Below are 22,656 nucleotides of genomic sequence, written 5' to 3' on the forward strand. Positions count from 1 at the left end.
CACAAAAGAAAGAGAAGAAGTTTAAGCAGGCCGAATTGTTTGCATCTGAGGGCGTAAAATGTGAAGGGTTACATCAAGAAAAGTGAAATGAGTACTGGAAGGGCCAAGATAAACTTTGGGTGGCAGAGTGGAAGGCAGAGGGTTTGAATAGATCATCTGTACCAAAGTGGGGTTTTCGGACTGAATAGGAAATGTCAAGGGCCCTTGACTCGTCTCTGGCTCATTTTAAACACAGCAGGAACAGAACAGCGGTCGACTTGTCTCTGCCACGGCAGCTGTGCCAGCCCCTCCGCTCAGCCCAGGGCAGAGCGATCCCTGAGTCTCTTGCAGCCCAGCCAGCTCCCGCCTTTGCCTTTGCTTTGCAAACAGCTCAGAAATGGGATCTTAATAAGCCCCTGAGCGGCAGAACCTTATGAAAATATTAAAGCCAAGAGATCCTGGGATGGAGACTGGAACAGTTTAATAATACATTAAAAGGTCGTTTGCAGACATTTCAAGCTGGTTGTTGGCAAGACTAAGCACAACGGCTTAAATGTGTGCTGTGAGAACAGGAGAACAAGCATGGGCTGAAGATCCTCCTCCACCCAGCCCTCATTTATCACAATCAACTGAACATGCTGCTTTGTGCTTTAAATAATTTGGTTTGCTACTAATTCTATTTAATTTATATGCACATTTGAAATATAACATAACAAACATGAAGCATTACTGACAGAGGTACAGCACAGCTCACGCACAGGAAAGACCTTTGAACCACGGTGTCTAACTTTTGATGAACAAGAACTTCAATCCAGCCTCGCAGTTTTATTATAGTTCATCCTGATAATATGCTACAGCTGGTTTTCACAGTCGACACTGCAAAACTGGAGAACAGTAGTATGCACACTACTAATGCAATAGTGGTCATATAATGTTATCAAATTATAAAACAGAAATCAGTTAATGTGAGTAAATGTTACAATGTTTTGTTTGTTCCCTGCTCTGATTCAGGGGAAACCACCTCCAGTAATAGACTCTGCCTTAATAGAAAATATTTAAAAATAAATTGAAAAACACTTGAACAAGGTGCTGAAAGAGAGTGCAGTGAATCTCAGCCTATTGGTCTCTTGTCTTGATCCAGATGAGCGTATTTCCTTTCTTCAGGCCTGTTCCCATAGGCACCACTTTAGACAGAGGGACAGCCTCAGCGACAGTGATGCTTAATGTTTTATTCTTAAGCAATTTTTGGCAGTCGGAGATCTTTTGAAATCAGAGAAGCGGGAAATGTCCGTAGCCTTAGGGCAGCCTCTGCAAAACGGATTTGCTTTGTAGTCTCTCCAAGGGCAGTAAAAATGTACGTGGAAAGACAGATTATTCTGTTGTTTCTTACACCAGGCTTATTCAATACATTGCAACCATAGTCATCGTAGACCATCCTTGAAATTCTTCACATGTGGGGATGAATAGCTCTGGTTTCTAGAAAGCTGCTGGTTAATCTTTAAAAAAAGATACCAGTGTAAGCACTGAAACATAACAAGTGGTCACAAAACAGCTGCAAGGTCTTTATTTATGGAACCGGGAAGTAACGCAGATTTCACAGCACCAGAAAGCAGAACTGTCTAGACTTCGATAGTAAGCATCTACAAACCACTATTTCTCCCTTTTTAGGGCCCAGAAGTGATATACTGTATGTACTGTCTGACAAGGACAACTCTCCAGGGTTATAGTGATGTTTTGGCAACTCTATATACAATAATGTCATGAATTTACAAAATAATGTTTACACAATTTTTACACTTAATATTTTATTCAAACTGAATGCTCAAACTGAAGTCCTCAAATGGTAAGATACAGTATGTTACAGTACATGTTAGCAAACTAAAGAAAAAAAACTGAAATGCATGCAATCACCTTTGATTGAGAAGCAATTACAGTCACAAAGCTTTTTGGCTTTGAATGTGTAGAGTAGGTTGTATTTGTAAGAAATATTAATTTTTACTTCAAATTGTCATGACTGCAATCTTAAAACCAACAACATATTTTTTGTTGGCACTTTTGTAAGGCACTTACTAATGTATATAGATGTGTGTGTTATGGGCAGATGCCAAATTTGGGTACTTCATGAAATTCTCAGGCAACTATGGTCAGAAAATGAATTATCCTTGAATGTTACAGTACATCACCTCAGTTTCTGCCTGGGTACTTCAAGAAGTACCCACAAATCGGAAAAGAAACAAGTAGTGTTCTATTGGCACCACACATTATGCTGGTCTGGAAGCAGTAAATAAAAACACACTGTTTTTGAGAGAGACATATACTGTACTACTGGGACTGGACTTAGTGCCCTCCCTTACTCTTTACATGTTGTGAATGAAGATCCTGACAACATAACACAGAAAGAGAAATGTATTTGGCAATAACAGCGCTATCAGAGCTTTTAAGAGGGCATGTGGTTCACATATTTTAAATTCCAATGGTATATTTCTTCACACTTGACAGTGAAACTTGTCTCAGTGGAACCATGAGGAAAATGGAGAAGTAGTTAATTTAGAGCTGACAACAGGAGACATGTCTTTACTCAGATAGAAGAGTCTGAAAGAAGCTACGTGTTAATGTTATTGAAAGTAATTCCTTCAATATCCAAAATAACTTTTCCTTTGTAACCAAACTCACGAAACTAGACTGAATGTACCTGTGGTCTTTGTAATGTTCTTTGACACCGTGGTTCTGTCTGCTGCAGTGACTGTGTTTCTTTCCCACAGAATTGAACCCTCGCTTCTCTAGCACCTTGTCCTCGTCCTCCCTGGGACCAACCCCCTACTCTGTGGAGGACATCACCTCCTCCATCGATGACGACCAGACCACCCCAGCCATGGATATTGTCACCACTGCCACCTCGCCGCAGTTCATTGGCAAGGGACTGAACGAGAACCTCATCCCCATCTACTGTTCCATCCTGGCAGCCGTGGTTGTGGGGCTGGTAGCCTACATTGTCTTCAAGAGGTGAGACCCCCCTCTGGAGATTGCTGGGCAGGGCAGGACTACAATCTCTATCACAAAGATGAACACCAACAAAGTCAAGCTGTTTTTTTAATTACAACACCTCTCTACATGAGTGTATGCATCAGACTCTTTAGGATGACCAGCTCCAAGCTATCACATACTACAGGGGAGGAACAGATAAAGGTTTATTCCATGCTGAAAGGGAAAGAAAAGACAATGTTTTGTCTGTGGAGCCCTCTTCAGGTACGACACCTTTACCTGTTCCTTTGCAGCCTACATACAGTACACTGAGGCAGCTATCCACTTGAACATACTGCAGTGTTTGTACAGTATATTCTCTGTTTTGAGCTTGCTATCGTGCTCAAGGTGACAGTGTCACGGTGCCACCTCAGTTTCTTATTGCAGTACAAAGAGAAGTTCATTGTGGGAGCATTGTGGTTTAACCTTTTGGATGAAAGGTGGCTGGGCAGCTGGCTTGCTGTGTAGTCCTTCCAACACACTAGGCTGCTGATTTTACCAACCTTGAAGTCTCAATTACTAAACTGATCCACTATCTTGATCATTTGAAAAAATACACCTCTGTCCATCCATTTTTGACCACTTTATCTAATTCAGGGTCATGGGGAGCCAGAGTGTATCCCAGCAAGCAATGGGTGCAAGACAAGATACTGTACATCTCGAACTGGATGCTAATCTAGTGCATGGCACACACTGACACACACGCTCACCCCAGGGCCAATTTTCCCAGCAGCTTCCTACCAGTTTATGTTTGCGCTGTGGGATGAAACCCATGTAAACACAGAGAGAACATACAAGCTCCATGCTGTTGGCACCCAGGAACTGAACCCAGGGCCCCAGTACTGCGAGACAGCAATGCTAAACACTGCCCCATCTTGTCACGTATTGGATATACATTTGATTCACTATGCAAACATTCTAAGGTTTGGAGAAAGGTTCCCCTTAATTACAGCTGTCATGTAGAAAAACTAACACTTCGGCCCTCCAATGACTAACAGGCTGTTTTAAAAAGTCCATCTACAAATCAGTGTTGTTAATACAGCTTCAAAATCCCTTGCCAGCATAACTGTGATATCGAACTAGCTTGTTTCAATTTATGGTTTGAACACTCTGCATGACATCAGCTTTTCATTAGCAGATAGCTAGATCTTTAACTATGAAATAGATGGCTTCATGACCTTCTATTAAAGCTTTAAAAGCATACAAAGGGGAAAGAGATGTACATGGAAAGTCATGATGTCTGTTAATGGTGATCAGTATTAAATACATCCCTGACTTCCTGATGACAGGCTGTGATTGCACTTCCAAGACTCTTAAAGTCAGGCAGCAGGTGCAGCCAAACATAGAGCACAGGGATGATAAAAACCCTGTCTTTGTGATCCTTTTTGGTTGATATTTGGCATTTTGTTGATATTTAGAAATTTATTTTGATATTATTTGGATGGCATCTTCATTCACATTGACCTGTGAGGGTTAAATAATGAAACATGGTAGCTTTAAGAATAAAGTTGTCTGTATACTGTAGCTGCCCAGGCACTGAGGGAGTCTGCCCTTAATCCTGAGTTCTGACTAGGAGCAACATTATAAAATATTCTGGCACAATGATGCAGGGTGTGATACTGGCCCACTTAAGGCACAAGAACTAAAATACAGGCAAAAGAAAGGAAATAAAAAGCCACATGTAAGGCTCTAGATTTTGTCATATATAATAGAAATAAATATAAATATATATATATTTATTGTCAAGTGTGTGGTTTGTGCATAGGACCAAATGGTAATTTACACTTTAAAGAATTGGTTGAATCCACTGTAATTGAGGAAACTTCACTGCATTACTTAACAGCGGAGTTCATCATGGAGCAATAGAAATTGCAATAGAAAATTAAACTGGAAATATACAAAAATAATTAGGGATAACATAGTACCGCAAATGTGAATAAGAAAAGGTACAGTATTTCACATCTGTATTTGTAATTTAAAATAGTATATACAGTATTTCATTTTCAATTGCAAACTTTTTCAGGATAGATTCTGGTTTAGTTTTCCTCTTTCTATATACAGTATATATTGTTGTATGCTATAATGCAATCCTGTAGCCTGAAGTCAGAAACCTGTCTTTCAAGCAGTAGAAAAGTAAAGAAAGAAACATTTCTGAAATACATATTCATTCATACAGTAATAATAGGAATTAACTTTCAGTTCTTGAGACATTTTGTAATTGAGTATACAGTAGTTTAAGATATGGATGGACGGCAAGAAACAGATATGGGCATTACTGCTTTAAGATTAGACTTGAGTCAGGCCCAGAAGAATGGGCAGGCACAGTATGATCTGAACTAGGACTTCATTTACGTCAGTGGGTCCCTGGAGGTCCTGGAGGAACACTGTCTGCTGTTATTTTAATTCTAGCCGAGCTCTAAACCTCCAGTGCTAATTTATGATTTAAATGATCTGATGTTTGTTTAGACTTTTATTTAACGTCAGTCAGTAGAGAGTGTGAAAAATACCCCAGGGGTACTGTTGTCAACATCTGCAGCACACACACAACTGTACGCAGCCTGTGATTGTTTGGCTTTATTTCTGACTAAACCACTCTTACTAGTTCGGCTGATGTTGAAGAGATGTTTGGGAATGACTCACCTGGATGAGGGTGCTCTTGAAACTTACTCTGACACTCTGAAACCCATTTGACCTTTAAGAGCTGAAAGCAAAATTGCAAATGTGCCTCTAACAAAAACCTGAAATCAATTAGTCTGTGATTAAGAACTCATTTATTATGAGTATTTAATGTGATTAAGAAAAAGCAGCTGACGCAGTGTTCTTCCAGGACCAGGACTGGAAACCACTGTTCCACTGATTGGGCTGAACTGCTTCATTCATTGTTCCCTTTGGTGCTTCTGCATAGTGGATCAGCTCAGAGTGAGCTGTGTTAAAACATGCTGAGGAACTCAAGCCCCATCCTTCCCTGCCCCCCGTACAGGTGGAACAGCTGCAAGCAGAACAAGCAGGGAAACAACAACCGCACGGTCAACCAGACGCCCTCCCCCGAGGGAGAGAAGCTGCACAGCGACAGTGGGATCTCAGTCGACAGCCAGAGTCTGCAAGAGCAGCAGCAACAGCAGCAGAGCCAGTCCCAGACACAAGGTGGGCATCACCGATCACGCATGGCCACGGATAGGTGCCGTTTGGGAAAGCATCTGTACGAAAACTAAACCTCTGCAGAAAGAACAGTAATGAGAAATTGTAGTCCAACACTATTTTGAGATGAGATAAGATCACTTCATTGGCCCTATACAATTTCTTGCATTAGGAATTTGTCTTTTCACAGACCCCAGCTTGCTCTCCATGAGAGGCACAGACAGGGAGAGAAGCTTGGGGTCAGAGTGCAGGATCAGACATTCTCAGGGGCTCAACAAAATAGGATTCCTGCCAGCTATGGGATTTGAACCAGCAACCTTCCAGCTACAGGTGCAGATCCTTAGCCACAGGGCTATGGCTCTGCCCTGATTTTTTTTTTGCCATGTAGGAGGGAACACAATACAGCAAGAAACAGCATGAATATTGTAACGCTTCGGGGTTCACGTGGGCACCCTTGCCGCTGTGGCATCAGGTCGGCCCCCCACCCTTGGGGACTTGAACACGGGCCTCCGGCGTCTCTCAACAGGGACCCAGCCTGTTGAGCTAAAGAAAGATCTCCCCCCGACCCAGCGGCCAGGGAAGGGCGGGAAGGGTGGTGATGTCACCGCTCTGGTAAGACGGCTCTTACACACTCACTGGTGGCCGTATGCGTTACATTACTGTATATAAACAGAGAAAAACTGAAATTTAATACATAAGAAAGGTTCGCAAGTCTTTCTGAAAATGGTGCTCACAAGCTTAGCTTCAGGATGCAATAAATCTTAATATGAGAGGCATAACAGTAAGAAATCAGTGCCGAGTGTAAATTGCACTGTTGGAGACAGAGCAGAACATGTGATCGTATTAAATGCATCTTTAATTAACATTAAAAGTGGCATGTGGAACTGTGCCCCATGTCAGGTGCTCTTTATGCATCGATGTGTAGTGTTCCCTACATAAATGTTATGGTCTTCCCAATATGAATGCTGTCACTCAAAGAAGAATGTTTTAATAGGACCGAAAAGCTGAACCAGTGTTGTGTAGGGGCATAGCAGTCAGCTGTAATTGTACAGGAAAAAATCCCTGAGGCATATAAAATGTGAAATATGAAAGGTGAAATATGAAAAATGTGAAATGTGGAATAAAATGGGGGTCTAGCCCTGGATGTTGTGATCTGGTGTATAAACCTCCCACAGGGCTTGTTAAAGAGTCCCTGCACAACTCGGACAGCTGAGAGAGATCAGATTCACATAATCACAGAGGGTCCCACTCCCAGCGCCAGGCAGGCTGATCTCCACAACCGGAGCTGTTTTACTGCAGTACAGCTTGACCCAGTGTCTACCGGGGACAGAAATGATTTTGATTTTGCTTATGGATGAATGGCTCATGATTGCTCATATTTCCAATATTTCCTTCCCTTCCTTATTTAGCAGCAGCAGGGAAGCAAATATAACAATTTTATGACTATTTTGGGAAATAGGTAAGACACCCAATTCCTTGCAATTTGATCCACTTCAGTTTTCATTCTGAAAAGAAAAATTGCAGGATGTCTTCAGTCAGTTGTTCAATAGTTGTTCTTTTTTTCCCTATAGTTGTATTATTTTTCCTACTCCCATTCACAAGCCTATGATACTATCTGTGTTCCCAGGGTGTGAATGTCAAATAAATTGGAAGTACTGTAGGGTTACAGAGACATGACAAAACTCCATATCTGTCCTTTATTACAGAACAGACATTGGACTTTTCTGCTGTCCTCGAGTCTTAGAGCAACTACTTCTTGTTGACTAATTTTGCATCCTGGTTCTGTGGTCCAAGTTATAGGAGAGAAAATCAAGATCCGCAAGTCTCTTTTCCTTCAGCAAAGCCAGAGCAACAGGCGCAAGAGAGGATACACTCTGAACAGAATGCCAGCCCATCACAGGGCAAAAGCACAGACACAAACACAGACAAGCAAACACTCACACCAGTTCCAATCTTCCCAGAAGCCAGTTTACTAACTGTAACAATATGTTTTTGGACTCTGGGAGGAAACAGGAGCACCCAGTTGCTGAGATACTGTAGCTTAGCATTCACCACTGCCTTTAGACATGCAACTTTGGCATTCTAGCAGTTACAGAGGACTGTTACCAAATTTCACGTGAAACACACTATTAAAGCAAAGAGGAAAGGCATCACTATCAAGCATGAAGAAACCTTGCTGTATTAAAAAATATATTGCAGTCAGCCTGCGATTCAGTAATGCTGCACATTCAGAAGCCCTGGATTCTTATTCATGGGTATTTAAAGTCTATGCACCAAGGCAGCCACAGCTCCAGCTGCTAATCCTGGCCATGAAGCAGTGGTGAGCCGTGGAGATCCTGTGTGTGAGAGCCGCTCACAGGCCTGCTCATTACCAGGTGCGTTCTGACACTGCACAGGCCTGTCTGCTCCCAGCAGTCCTGCAGTCCTGCCTTGTTATTCATGACAGGCCTGGGCTTGGGGGTGTCTGGGTGTTTAATAGGTGCTAATAAGTGGTTGTGGTGTCTCCACAGCCACAGCTCTCGACAGATTAAAGTGTTAAAATCCCTGGATTTCCTCCTAAAGCCTACAGCTGCTTAATGCAGCCCAACAACATTCATAGAAAATCATGTCAATAATAACTGATAAAGATTAGATCCCGCTTAGTGATATCAAACCATCATCCTTCATCTGTATTTGTATGTCCATCCCATACATCCATTTTCGAACTACTGGGCCCCAGGGGAGCCGGAGCCTGTCCGGGCATTCAAGATGGGATACGCCCTGGACTCCAGTCGCAAACAGACACACACCCACACAAAAGTGTCAATTTTTCCAAGTCATTTAACCCCAAGGAAACCCATGCAAACACAGAGAGATCATACAAATTCGCCATAGGTAGCACCCCAGGAATTGAACCCAGGATGCAAGCTCTGTGAGGCAGCAGTGCTCACCACTGTAACACCACGCCGCCTATTTGCAATGTCCTTTTTTCAAAAACACAAAACCTCATCTTCTATTTCTACATTATTCCGTGTTCAGCGATTTTCAATCAATCCAGACTTCTTCGACAAACAGCCTTTGTAGTGGTGCAAGTATTTTCATCATCATGCTTTAAGGAAAGATGGCTCGTGTGTGGAGCTATAGAGCACTTCAGGATTAATGGAGGAATGATGGCCCCTTTTCTGGTATCACAAGCTCCCAGGCACCCAGGATGTATCAGGGCTCTTCTGAAATCCCTTTCCACCCATTCAGCCCAGTGCCGCACAGCTGGTTCTGCACCACAGCTTTTGGAATCCTGTTTTACTAATGACATGAGCCCAAACATAAAAACAGCAATAACTGAAATACAGGACTCAATTTACACCGTACATGTGGCCTTTCTTGGAAGTATCCATTTTAAAGCCGTGCTAATGCTCAGACTGCTTCGAATTATTCATTCTAAAGCATTAAGATTTGACCACAAATACTAATTTCCTGTGGTGCCCAAGATAGGTTTGAAATCTCAGTCATTCTGCATGCTGAGAAAGAAGTTTTGCACAATCCTTTAAATAGCAACAAACATCCCCTTCAGTTTGAAAGTCTTTTATCTTCCTGCCAATTCTATACTTTTGGAAAGGTGCCAATTTGTATCTCTGACGTTTAACCGTAGGGGTGCAGCCAACTCAAGCTCATGTCCAGGAGCCACTCAGTCTTTTAGTACATTTCCCTTCTCAACAGAGCCATTCCCCTCCCTGTCAATCTGCTGAGCCCTCCTCTGTTTGCTGTGCTGATATTACAACCCCGAATTATCAGGGTTGCAGGATATGCCTTTTGACTCAAAGGAACTCCAGTCCTGATCTTACAAACTGATCCCTTTGAACAAACAGAGGCTTTGGTATATGATCCCTGTCAGTGAAAAGTAGTCCAGAAAACTCAAGGAGGGGTGTGTAATGTTTTTGCAAACAGCTCCAGGGCTCTTTCAGAAAGGCATGCAGTCCCTCTGATGTCTGCCTAATGATTCTTCGTGCTGGACGTGTTCCACGGTGTTCAAAATTGCACAAAAAACTCACTACACGCTGCCATGGATGAACTATTTTGAAACAATTTTGAGCATGCCTTGAAGAACCTGTTTTACACTGTCAAAATGCAATGCTTTGCTAGGTCTTAAATTCTATGTAAAATGTACTCTCAGTTCAGCTGGGTACAATTTACAGAAGCCCACCTGTGGCTCAAAACCTCATTTATTTATTATGCAGTTCTATAGTTGATTCATTTACCAATTTCTGATTAAATTCTTAAATCAATGCTAATTTTTATACTGGTCCATCCAGCAATTCATTAATTTATTAATCAGTTCAGCAATTCCTCTCTTCATTTCTTCTAAATCAATTACTGTATGCATTTTTTCACCAGCTAACATTTTCTTCATGTACATTATAATGTAATTAGCTCAATGATTCAGGCAACTGTTTATAAATCTGCTTTTACTTTGGGTTCCAAGGTGAATCCCTTGCTCTGCGATTGACAGATTAAAACAGGGACATGAGTCAATGCCACGCCATGATGAAAGCACACCAGAAATGCTCCAGCCCTGTACAGAAGATTTTCTGTAAATGCTTAATTTCCCATGCAGTGGGCAATGACCGGACAGACCTTTGTGCAGTGACAGAGATGGTACAGTGGGCTTGGCAGCTGAAAGTCCCAGACCTTTACAGGTCTCTGCCAGTGTTGGAAAAATGTAATGGTACCTACCTTCCCCCAGCCTAAAAAAGACTTAATGTTGGTAAATATTTTATAGATACCAGTCTGTTTACTGTGCTGCACAGTGTTAGCATCACTGCTTTGTAGTGCTGGGGCCCTGGGTTCAACTACTAGTGCAGTATCTGCATCATGTTTTCTTCACATGTTTATGTGGGTTTCCTCCAGGTCCTCGATTCAACAAGTGTACAAAACTCAAAATGTCAGTAATATTATTGGAAATCTCAGCTAGAAATCTAAACTTCCTTTATTTCCATTTTGAGAACTGCAGCTTGGGTCAAAACCCAACAGCCTGACACTATGTCTCAGACCTAACTAAAGCTTGTCTAGTGTTTAGAGTAGGCGAATCCTCTGTGACTCCTACCGGTACATAGAGACATGGTGATTAATTGGCTTAAAGTTAAAAAGATTACTAAAATATTTTTCCTTAAAGGGAAAATCTTTCAATGGCCTCTCACTGCAGTTAAATTTATCTCTTTAGAAAGATGAGTGAGAGAGGAGAACTCTCAGGGGAGGTCTGTTCTTAACTGAATTCCTATATTTCAGCTGCATATTCACCTTATAAATAATCCAGCCTCAGTCCTAGTTGCATTTTAATTGCTCTGCTCAAGTACAATTTCTCTTCATCACGCTATCAAACTTGTAACTGTACTCTTGACTACTCTCACTATGAACCTACTATATAAAATCATCTCTAGATTGTTTTTCAACCTTAGTTTCAGATCTGTCCATCTCCTTTAAATATTTTAAAAAACAGTGATCAGATACCTGAATCAATAGAGCCCCCAGTGGTACATTTCATAATTACAGTTCCCAGTTCATCATTGCAGGGAAATAAATTCATGTGGGCTATTCTGTTGTTGTTGATTAAGTGGCATACCAAATTTTAATATCCTAACCTCAAATTTCTAATTTTTCCTGTCTTTTACATTCTTCTTAAATCCCAATAAATTCCTGTGGCTTTTTAAAAAATAATGCCACGGAGTAGATTTTATCAAAACCAGAAAAGGCTAAAGAAGAAAGTCTTGGAGAGTCTTTCAAACCTGCAGAAATTCAACCTACCCATTTCAACGCCCACAATATAAAGGTTAACTTTCATTGGATCAAGCTGAAAAATGCCAGGGCACCAGACACTGCTTTGTTTATACACCAAAAATACAGTTTTGCTTTATTTTTCCATGTCAGAGCTGGCCAACATATTTTTGATTGTGTGGGGTCTATGTCAAGCAGACCTTTATACAATTAAATATTCAAACTAAGTGTGTCCCAGATTCAGTGAACAGTGGCAGATGCTATCAGATGTGTTGGATCTCAGTCCCAAGCCAGCTTGCATTTTAATATCTGTTAAAACATTAACATGAATCGCCAGATCTGTAGAATGCGATAGGATTCTGCTGCAATACGATCAGATTTCTGATGTGAAAGCTTTTCTTTGAAGTTATGGACATAGGGAAAATGTCTGACTGTACATTCAGAATAAGGAAGCACAAACATTTTTATTTTTGTTTAACAGGGATGTAAAATGGATGTTTTGTACATTGGGAACTTTTGGATCCTGCTCCATCCCAATAGCTACTCAGTGACAGTTCTTTTGCACAGGTGCTTCTGTAGAACAGGTTACAGGCTGTAAGGATGGGGCACTTTGTTCCTAGGAGCTTGATCTAAGGATCTAAGGATCTCATTCAGCTGCTTCTTGAAGACCCAAGGGAACAGACCTGAGAAGACATGTGCGAGAAGCTTGTTTTAGGAACCCACTATCCCTATATCACTATATAAAGAATATCATGTTCTCCGTCCTAAATGCACTTTCTGGTGTGACTTCCACTTGTGCCCTTGCTTCATTGCAGAGCACTGACAGCTTGATCTCAGGGAGCTAATTTTCTCACCCTCTCTCCCTAGTAGTGAAGACTGATGGAGGGTCCTACCCCAGCCTGCCACCCCACAAGCAGGAGGAAGTGGAGAAGCTGCTGAACGTGGGCGCCCAGGAGGAGACGGACTGGTGCAGCCTGGCGGGGCTGCTGGGATACGAGGAGGAGCACATCAACACCTTCCGGCAGGAGGAGCATCCCGTGCGGGCTCTGCTGTCTGACTGGGCCAGCAAGGACTGTGCCACCTTGGATGCCCTCTGCACTGCCTTGCGCAAGATGAAGAGGGAGGACATCGCCGAGAGCCTGCGGCCGGAGCCCACGGCCACCTCGATGGTCTGAGCATGGAGCAACTTGTTATCCAGCAGGGCCCAGGAAGGAGGGATTGTGGGAAGGAAGGGGGTGGGCAACTAATTCCCTTCCGATGGTTGATTTGGGAGGGTGGTGGTGTTTTCATGAAGGATCTAGTAGATGGCCTTGCCCTCCCAGTCCACACCTCCCTCTCATTCCTCAGTCTGGAATCCCCTCTTTTAACCCATCCCACGCAACCCTCCTACCCTATACCCTGGCACTGCTTTATAAAGACTTGAGTGCACTGAGGCATCCATTTTCAGTATTGTCCTGCTTTCCTTGTCCCTTAGACATGACTCCTCTGGCCCTACAGGAAACATCCAGATATCCAGAGCTCACCACACTGTGACTTATCGCACCCTACAGTCGTCATGTTCATGTTTATAGCCATAGCTAACCATAACCATCATAGTCATAGTCTTAGGCCTCTTTTATGAGTCTTTTTAGGACTCGATCAGCTACATTACCCTCCCTGAAGCATTTCCCTCCCATTGTGTTTTCCACGACACAAGAAGAATGGGGGGGGGGTCTGTTCTACCCCTCTACCCCTGTATTTCGTTAGTCTTGTGAATAACAACCTGCCACCATATCTGTATAACCTAACCTGTGGTTGCAACCAGGCTGTTTCTGAGCCCCGTCCTCCCTGTGTTCTTTCACCTTCATTGTCATTTTCACGGAGGTTGGGGTCTCCCCCATCCACTCAATCTAACAGATTCTGGTTCTTGGCTTTTTTTAACCCCATTTGGAAATGTGGAATCAAAGCCTGCAAGTGAGTGTGAAACAATCAAAGCCATCCCCTCCCCCACTCTGCCATCTTTGTTATTTTTTTAGAAGTATACTTTAGTGCTCACTTTAGACATATACTAATCCCATTAACTTGTATATTTTGTAAAATAAACTATGCCATCTTATGAGACTAGACACAAGTGGCCAATGTCCAGCATTTGATAGTGGGAAAGGAGCTCCCCCTCCAGGACTAGATGTCTGTCATATTGGCACTCATATTGAATACATACCATGGCTGAATCTCCAGTGTGCTAGACGATGGACATATAACTGGCAGTGTGGCAGGACTGTAAGCATCGTGACAATGCAAGGATGATTGAGAAGAGAATGCCAGCTAGCCCATGCCAGATTGTGCAAGATCTAGCTCAGATTCTACTGCCTTGACTTGAGAATCCCGAGGACCATACACAGTTGTGCCACGTCTCCTTCTGTTTTTTTATTTTATTTTTTTGATTAACAAGTTATTGGGGGCTCTGTAGCTTGAATATGCAACTGGTAGAATATCGCAGTTAATCTGAATCAGAGTTTCTCCCCTGCCTCTCCAAGGCAGCAAGTTATGGGACTAATTTTCAAGCAGCCCACAGTGGCAGGTGCTTGAGAGCAATACAAACCCAGACAATCGGTTTTCTTACGCTTTGCTGTTAAAACGGCAACACAGAGGATCAGACAAAAAACACAGATTGTGTGCCTGTGTCATGCAGAAATCGGTGGTGCAGTTGAGACTGCTGATGAAAGATGAGCAAAGGGAACCCTCTTGCCCCCCCTGGCAATTCTTAGTTTTATTTGTTGATCTTAATGGAATATAATAACAGGCACCTGACTGCATAATTGGTAGAACCTGACAATTAAGACAGGGGGAAATCAATGAGCTGTCTCCCCAGCCTGCCATTTTCATAGACTCCATTAAAGAGATCAAACGCTTATTTAATGCAGCTCTTGTATGAGCACTAAAACAAAAAAATTAAAAAGGAATTAATGCTAGTTCATAAATAATCTGCATGTGGGTAGGAAATGTCAAAATGAAACCATGTCATACAGGTTATGAATACATTTCAGAATGCTCCACAGTAAGAGACTCCTAATATTTGCCATATGGTCTGTGTTGAAAAGTACGGAATAGATTATAGAAGCAGTTTTAACCAGCATGTGTGTAGTGTGGCGGTTCTGTCCTGCTCAGGCAAAAAGCTGTAGAGGCAACATACACATGTAGCAAAACTGTAGGTGGGGTGTGGTTACAGTGTATAGGAGCACCTGAATTCTGAAGTGTGTCCTGCAGACTTTAGGCTTTCTGCCTAAAGTTGGAAATGTTGTGTTACACATTGCTTAAGACTGGCTTCTCTCTGATCCTCTGTGCTGCCTCTAGTCAGTATGACACCAGGCAAACTGTAAATGTACAGTATAATATACACACATTGCCTCAATAACAGCTTGAAAGTTAAATTCAGGGGTGTGTATTTCTCAGGGTTCAATTTCTTTGTGCAAAGACCTCATTCATAACTAGGTTTCCAAAAGCAATTGCTGGGAAGTGGAAAACAAAATAGAAATAAAGAAAAAAACAGTTATCTGTGGCCAAAAATCTTTCCACAGATATAAATCGCAGATATAAAATAAAATAGCAACAGATCAGATAAGGTTTTATACCTTGTTACTCATGTTTCCCAATTTGAGGTCTGCAGTTCACTAAGTCAAAAGGTTTCAGTAAGGTTAAATAAGGATCAGTTTAGCCCTTTAACATAGGAAGCCTTAAAAGATTTAGTTTAACAACACCCAGAAAACCTGCTGGATTGTGGCCTTTAATTTTCTTAAAACCCATAGCAAAGCTTTCCTAGCAAAAGATGATTCATTTGAATGTGCACAGCTTTGCGTGATGTTTACTTGACAGGATTACTTGCTGTAAGAGATCACATAGCATCTTACACATGAAAGTTGTTTGCTTTCTGTTAGCAAACAAATAGTATTCAAGGCACAACAATCCAGCAAAGAACAGTACAGTACAGAACTCTCCCAAAAAACATACCCTTGTATTTGACTTTTAATGCTAATCTGCATCTAAGATCAGGGAACATATTAACTTAACCTAATACACTGTGGCCTGGCCTGTAAGGATAGAAGTGCTCAGCTCAGAAGTAGAAGGGCTTGTGTCTCAGCTACAGGAAATGTCAAGTTTCATCTGAGGCTCAGTTAATTGGAAGAAGTGATCTATTGAATCACTAAAGTGCGTTTTCGCGTTGGTGAGAAAAGCTTTTGTTAATGAAAAAATAATAAGCCATTATTGGTAACACAGTAAGAGCAGGAATAGTTCAATTAACGTATGGGGACCCTGCCTTATTAAAACGAACAGATGATCTGTAGTGACACAACGCCAAGCTCAAAGATGAGCAGACATAAACACAGCAGTATCGGGTTACTTGTCGGTGTTGTGCTTTTCTCAGGACCAATGCACACATTCATCCAGGAGGTTAATGCAATTTCTAATTTAATAATCATTTGGATACCTTGAAAAGAAAAGCACTGACCAAAGGTTGGCCAGATCCTGTATGTAAATCCAATGTGCTCTTCAATGCGTGTTTCAGTAAAAGCCACTCTCCACAGTGCTGGCTGAGTATCCCATGGCCTGGGGTTTGATGACCAGACCCAGGCTGCTTCACTCTTAGCTCTGTAACCACAGGCTCTGTATGCATAACTGGAAGGTGCATAGGAGCTACAATTCTTTCTCGATTTGTCACAAACTCTGCATTTCCTATTGCTAACATAAAACTATATCTGAATAACAGATTGACTTGTTGACTTGGTCCTAATTGGGTTACAGACAAGGGAAAGTAAATGCCTGTCCTTTATGCTACCAGTTTGGTTTTCAGTTTTCTCTAGATTGCCTGAGCAAGAGTTTATAGGTTCCAGCCTGGCCCAATAATTCCAAAGATTGTTTTCAGAACATTGCTTTGGACTTTTTTAAAATCAGGATTAATTCTCCATCAGGCTATACTGCTAAACTGGAAAGTGTTTTGTCTTTATTATGCCATGCCAGCAATAGATAGCACACACTACAGTTGACTCGCTACATCCTTCAAGTAAATGGGAAAGGGAATAAATAAAAACCTATTAAAAAGGGCAGACACCAGTATTATTCACATTCATTATCTGATTATGCAAGACTATAGTCTTCTTTGGTGATAAATTTTAATTTAAAAAATCAATACATTCTTAAATCTGACATTAGTGATTGGGTCACAACTGTGATAATCATTATACAGTAGGTTTGAGGTGACTTAACAAACATGACCCACATTATTCCTCATTATACCACAAGTGACAGGGCCATACTAGAACCCAAACTGTCACCCATGTAAAGCAATAGAAAACTTTCTGTGGGGTTGTCCATTGCTGTTGGTAGTCTCAGTGGACATCTCTTTAGGCATTCCAATGCAAAGGGGAGTGCCAAGAGATTGAGAACCCTCATTCTGTGAACCGGAACTACAGACAACAAACAGGTCAACAGAGAGGTGTCTACAGAGCTGTTACCACTTCCAGAGGACATGCAGGGACTGAACATATACTGAGACCTGACCAGCTGATTTGAACATGCAACATATTTTTTTAAAAATCGACACCAAGAGTCAAGATATACTGTGATAGAAGCTTTTGTTTCTTATTCTTTTCAAGCCTGATTTCATTATACTGTTGTTGAGATCAACAGAGCAGGCCTCACTGTATGAATATCCCCGTGTGTTCCAGCTACAGCTGCAAAAACATCTGGATATCATAGGGTGTCCCAGTGGTAGACAGGGGTGTAAGTTTAGGTTCACGTGAGGCTTCCTTGTGCACTGCCATTTATGCTTGAAACAGACCAGTAGTGTTAGAAGTCAAGCCAAGACACTTTTCATTCCTTGCTTCCCAATATTATCACAAATTAACCTATTATCCAGAATATCTAGGATATTATTAATAGAGTCTGCAAATAATTGATGCAGTCCTATAAACAGTACTGGCTCAATTTAAATTGTTTGCCACTTATGTGGTCCTTCATCTGCTCCTGAAGAGTCTTTAACCTTTCAATGCATTGCTTAATTAATATCCATTTTATTGGATTATTAAACACAATAAGATACTTCTGCATGAATTACAGTACAAGTACATAATTAAGAACAGCATGTAATTCTCTCTGGAGGTCTCCTCTTCCTGATTTAACAGCTACTGCACCTGGAGAGGGAATTTTTTTTTAATAATACTTTAATAGCTGATATTTGTATTTTAAACGTACACTTTCCACAGCCATGAAAATGACCTGTGCTACTTCACCCGGATTTGACAAGATTCTAAAACATATCACAGATAGGGAAGAGCGCATTCACATTTACAAGCAAGAAATGGCAGTTCAATTCATCTTACAGTCTTACAGTACGTGCTGGTAACTTAATGACCTCAGGATTTCATGCAGCCATTTCTTGAAAGGTCCCAGGGAACCTGTTTCAATAGCCTAAAGGAAAGATGTTCTTCCGAATCTCAGTCTTGAATGAGCTTCCTCTTCTTATCCAAGAGTGTCCCTGGGTCCTTGTTTCACTATTGATCCTTTGGATTAACTTTAATTTAACTTTAATTTACCTTCATCACGGTCCTAATCTTCCTGTTGAACTTTGAATACTTGTATTAAATCCTCCTGTGATCACCTGTATTTGAAACTGAAGAGATTGCCATCAGCTTAGTCACATTTAAAGCTTAAGCTTGATAACCATTACCTGCATTACAGACTGATCTCAGGTTGAAATTCAGATGCAAAATGTCAGTCAAATGCTTATTTTTCTGTAGGGTTTACTGAAATGTGATTCAGAGATGGGATTCAGGTTCTGATTGATAATTGTTTGCAGTATTTCTCTTTTTTCGGTCTCTTTTTTAAATAGTGCAACTTCCCATTACGTTTCCTTAAATCCTTAAGAAAAGGCCTGTAACAGCTCTGTAGATGCATTCCATAAATCCAGTCCCCATGTTTACAGCTGTATGTGTGAGACAGCATCCACAGACCAAACCAATCCAGTTTGCAACACTGGGACACAGAATGGACTGGATTTAGAATGATTATGCATAAGTATTTTAGTAAAACAAGAACAAAAATCCATCGCTAATTTACTATGTCTGTTCTTGTCAAAGTTACCGTGGGTATTATAAATAATAGTTACAGCTCAGTTTACAGATGTATTTACTGCCATAACTGATAGTGCTGTGTACAACATTATAGTTCTTGTGTGAAGGTAGATAATCTGGTCTTGGAAAGGCATATGACTGTGAAGCTTATTTAAACTGTTCTTCAAGTTTAGGAATCTGCTAATGACAAGTCCATTAAACCATTGACAAAAGAAGATCAACTGGGAATAAAACTTTCTCAGATTACACTCCATCACTCCAGATGACAGATACTCAAACACTTACCTGACAATCTGTTGTTTTATTTGACTATCTGAAGGTTTTCTCAATGTTTTATTCTTATATATGAGTTGTCAGTTCCTGGAAACGTTAAAATAATTTTGATATATACGGTGTGTATATATCGTGTAAATAATACCAATGAAGGCAACTTTTTTCCCAACTGTAAAAAAATATTTTGTATGTTTTTTTTATAAAACAAGGATTATTTTGTCCTTATTTGATTCTGTAATTACAATACTGGTTTTGTAGCACTTATAGTGTAAATATGTATTACAAAACTTATTGTATCACAAGTGCCTGGGTTTTTTTGTCAGGTCTGTGTTCTGTTTATTGATTGAATGTGATTTTTTTTAGTCGATGCCACAGATTGTAACCTTTGTAAAAGCCTGAGATGTGGCCTCAGCGATTTGCAGTGGCCTCTCTGGATTAACTCCCCTCTATCAGACCTTCTTGAAAAGAGACACTCAACGCCCCAGCACCCGACAGAGCTTCTGTCTCTCATGGGTCAACTGATCTCTTCCTGATTTGATTTAGTTCTACCATTGACAAACCAGGGGCCACATCACTGACATTACTGGGCCTCCTTTATTCTACAGCCTGTAAACCTGTTAGAAAACCTGTTATATCTGTTAATACACAGCTCACCCTCTGGTCTGATCTTTTTTACCTTTGGATAAAACCGTCTACTCAAAGCCTTTATCTTAATAAAATGGGACCACATTTTTCCCAGGAGCAAAAACTTTGAGTTTGCTTCTGTGAAGTTTTAATTTGACTTACTGTATATTTTAATGGTCTGTTAAAGATTTTCATGGTAAATTGCATTTAACAATGGCAAACTGTATTTTCAGTTTCAAGTGGCACACAAATATATCTAAAGAGTCAAATATACTCTTGGTTAAATTCTGAATGGGTTGTTGCGAATAGATACACTGTATAGATGTCTGCTGTGGGCTAGATGGGAAACCGAAAGTATTGTTAGTTTCTAGTTTGCCTTGATTTCTCACCACTATACTGAGAATTTTCTTTTGCTCCCAGAAACAATTTAGTAATTTGTGGCTTTCTTCCAAAATTTGGAATTTTACAGCTTCATTTTTTGCTTAATTCCCATATTCAGGGAAGGGAAATGTTTTGAATGATCATGTTTTCCCAGGACAGATGCTTGCAATCTCCCAGCCAAAATATTTTGGAAGTAGTGATGTGGTGAAAAATCTGGATAAACTCAGTTTTGTAAAACTGTATCAGTGGTTCTCAATCCTGGTCCTGGAGGATTACTGTTTTTTCGTTCCAGCTAATCACTTCATCTTTAGTGGTAACTGATGTGCTTTCAGTTATTTAACTTGTTTCTTAGGCAGTACTGAGTGTCAAAAATACCCAACTTCAAGGATAATGCTTCCAATGTCTTCAGCATGCAGAACTTCACAGAGCCTGTTCGCAACTTGCTTCCTAGTATTTCTGACTGGACAGCTCCTAAGATTTGATCAATTGATCTTGAACAGACCCAAGTGGGAATGACTCTGTATCAGACACTCCCTTCTTCCTTCTGCAGATGCCTAATTGCTTGCACTTCTGGCAGTCCTGAAGTTTAAAAATATATTCAGAGTTGATGCCAATTACAAATACTGTTTCACCTTTTAAGAGCTGAGAGCAAATTTACAAATTTGTGATTAAGAACTCGGCTGGAGTCAAAACCAGAAAACACAGTGTTCCTTCAGAACCAGAGGTGGCAACCACTGAACTATATTGTAATGCAAACAGTAAGGATGCCATTTAGTTTACAACAACCTACACCAACAAACACCACTGCATATTTAAAGCACTACAGATATTTATCACAAAGATCTCCTTTAAGGACACATACAGTATAGCATGGCATGATTTCTACCTATGCCGCAGAATAATTGGGACCTGCAATATCTGTTGTCATGAGTGAGTAGCTGTCCATCCTCAAGGTCTGATGAAGGCCAAAATGAAATGGATATGCTGGGGTAATAGAGCCTGAGATCTGTATGCTGTGTGTCGAAGCAGTTGAACCGGCTGGCTTGTAGTCAGTTACAGAGTTGCAGAGGAAGAGTGATGATTCTCAATTTAGAACTCGATATATATCAGTATAATGCTGTAGCCTTACTCTTTTTATCACTTTGAATGCTGAGACCTTTGAGTTTCTGAAAATCAGTTTACGTGAATGCACAAATATATTTTAAGGTGATTCCTTTCAGTTACATTTGGATCTGTCCACATTTTCTGCTGATTAGTATGCCTACCATTAGACTTCTGCCTTTTTCCTACAGTATAATGACAGGGGCAACCTTGTCATAATTTGGCACGTAAAGTACAAATAAACATATGAGCATTGTTCTTCTATGTAGATAAGGCAGAAGGGAGCGAATGGTATTGAAATGTATTGTGTTGCAGAAGGTCGGTAATCATGACTGCCTGTGAGACTTTCTGACACTACACACACACTGACAGGCATGCAGTACACCCTAGATTATAATCACCATGCCGCAGTCCACGAACAGGCAGCGAGGGTAATAGAAGTCACTGAAATACTCAGATTGCTTTGGAAGGATTAAATTGGGCACATCAGTATTTTAAGGAGGACTGTGAATTGAAGACTTCAAATAACCTTCAATATTTCTTTTAGACACTCTTAAAGTACAGTATGTGTCTGGTGTGGCGCTTTACACATGCAATATGCTCTTTAGTTCACAAAGTGTTGATGTGCCTGGATATTTATGCTAAGTGCCATCTTCTTGTTAACATTGGGGTGAGTCACCTACCAGTGCTCACAGAGAGGCAAACAGACTGGTAGGGCTCCCCGAGGTGCTGGGGCCCGAGACAGAGTCTGAATCTGAAAGTTCCTGGAAGAAACTTGGAGCTGAATGTTCTCTGTACTTACTAATAATGTACACTGTATAATGTAAATGTGAATTTATTAGACTTCAATAAATAAACATTAAGAACAAACAAAACTATCTGGAGTCAATAGTCTACTTCACAATATCATATTGCCTGAACATTGGTAAGAAAACTTCAAAAGCATTTTTGCCCCAACACAATTTTTTGTGCTTTCTGTAAGGCAAAAATCTTGCTAGGATTAAATTTGAAAATATTTGTCTAATTTATATATTGCACTGCTCCTGTCTCAGCATGAGTAAAACATACAGTATTTGCACACCTGCTGAGTAGCAGATTGTTACAGACAGGACAAAATTAGATTTGATGATTTCAGTATGTCCATGAGCTGATATATTGATATGTTACATTGACAAAATCACAGTCAGAATTCCTAAATATTCAAGTATTCATGGGTTTGAAGCCTGTGAGTACAGAGGAGGATGTAATGTATGCTTTTCCTTTAAACAAGAGGCTTACACAATGT

The 22,656-nt window shown here is 40.8% G+C and overlaps 1 protein-coding gene across 2 annotated transcripts in view; it reads left to right on the plus strand.

The window, feature by feature from the left end:
• The window catches only part of LOC102683404 (tumor necrosis factor receptor superfamily member 16), a 60,006-nt gene extending 37,760 nt beyond the window's left edge, over window positions 1–22,246 (plus strand). Inside the window, exons 4-6 of one of the 2 annotated variants that reach the window (XM_069185660.1) lie at window positions 2,742–2,982; window positions 5,981–6,144; window positions 12,757–22,246. In XM_069185660.1, the coding sequence (XP_069041761.1) occupies window positions 2,742–2,982; window positions 5,981–6,144; window positions 12,757–13,061 (710 nt within the window). In that variant the 3' untranslated portion in view covers window positions 13,062–22,246. Of the gene's footprint in view, window positions 1–2,741; window positions 2,983–5,980; window positions 6,145–12,753 lie in introns of both variants that reach the window. The other variant, XM_015362065.2, reaches the window with a different exon arrangement.
• The last annotated feature ends 410 nt before the right edge of the window (window positions 22,247–22,656 follow it).

The sequence above is a fragment of the Lepisosteus oculatus genome, chromosome 28 (genome assembly GCF_040954835.1).
Source record: "Lepisosteus oculatus isolate fLepOcu1 chromosome 28, fLepOcu1.hap2, whole genome shotgun sequence".
In the NCBI taxonomy this organism is placed as follows: domain Eukaryota; kingdom Metazoa; phylum Chordata; class Actinopteri; order Semionotiformes; family Lepisosteidae; genus Lepisosteus; species Lepisosteus oculatus.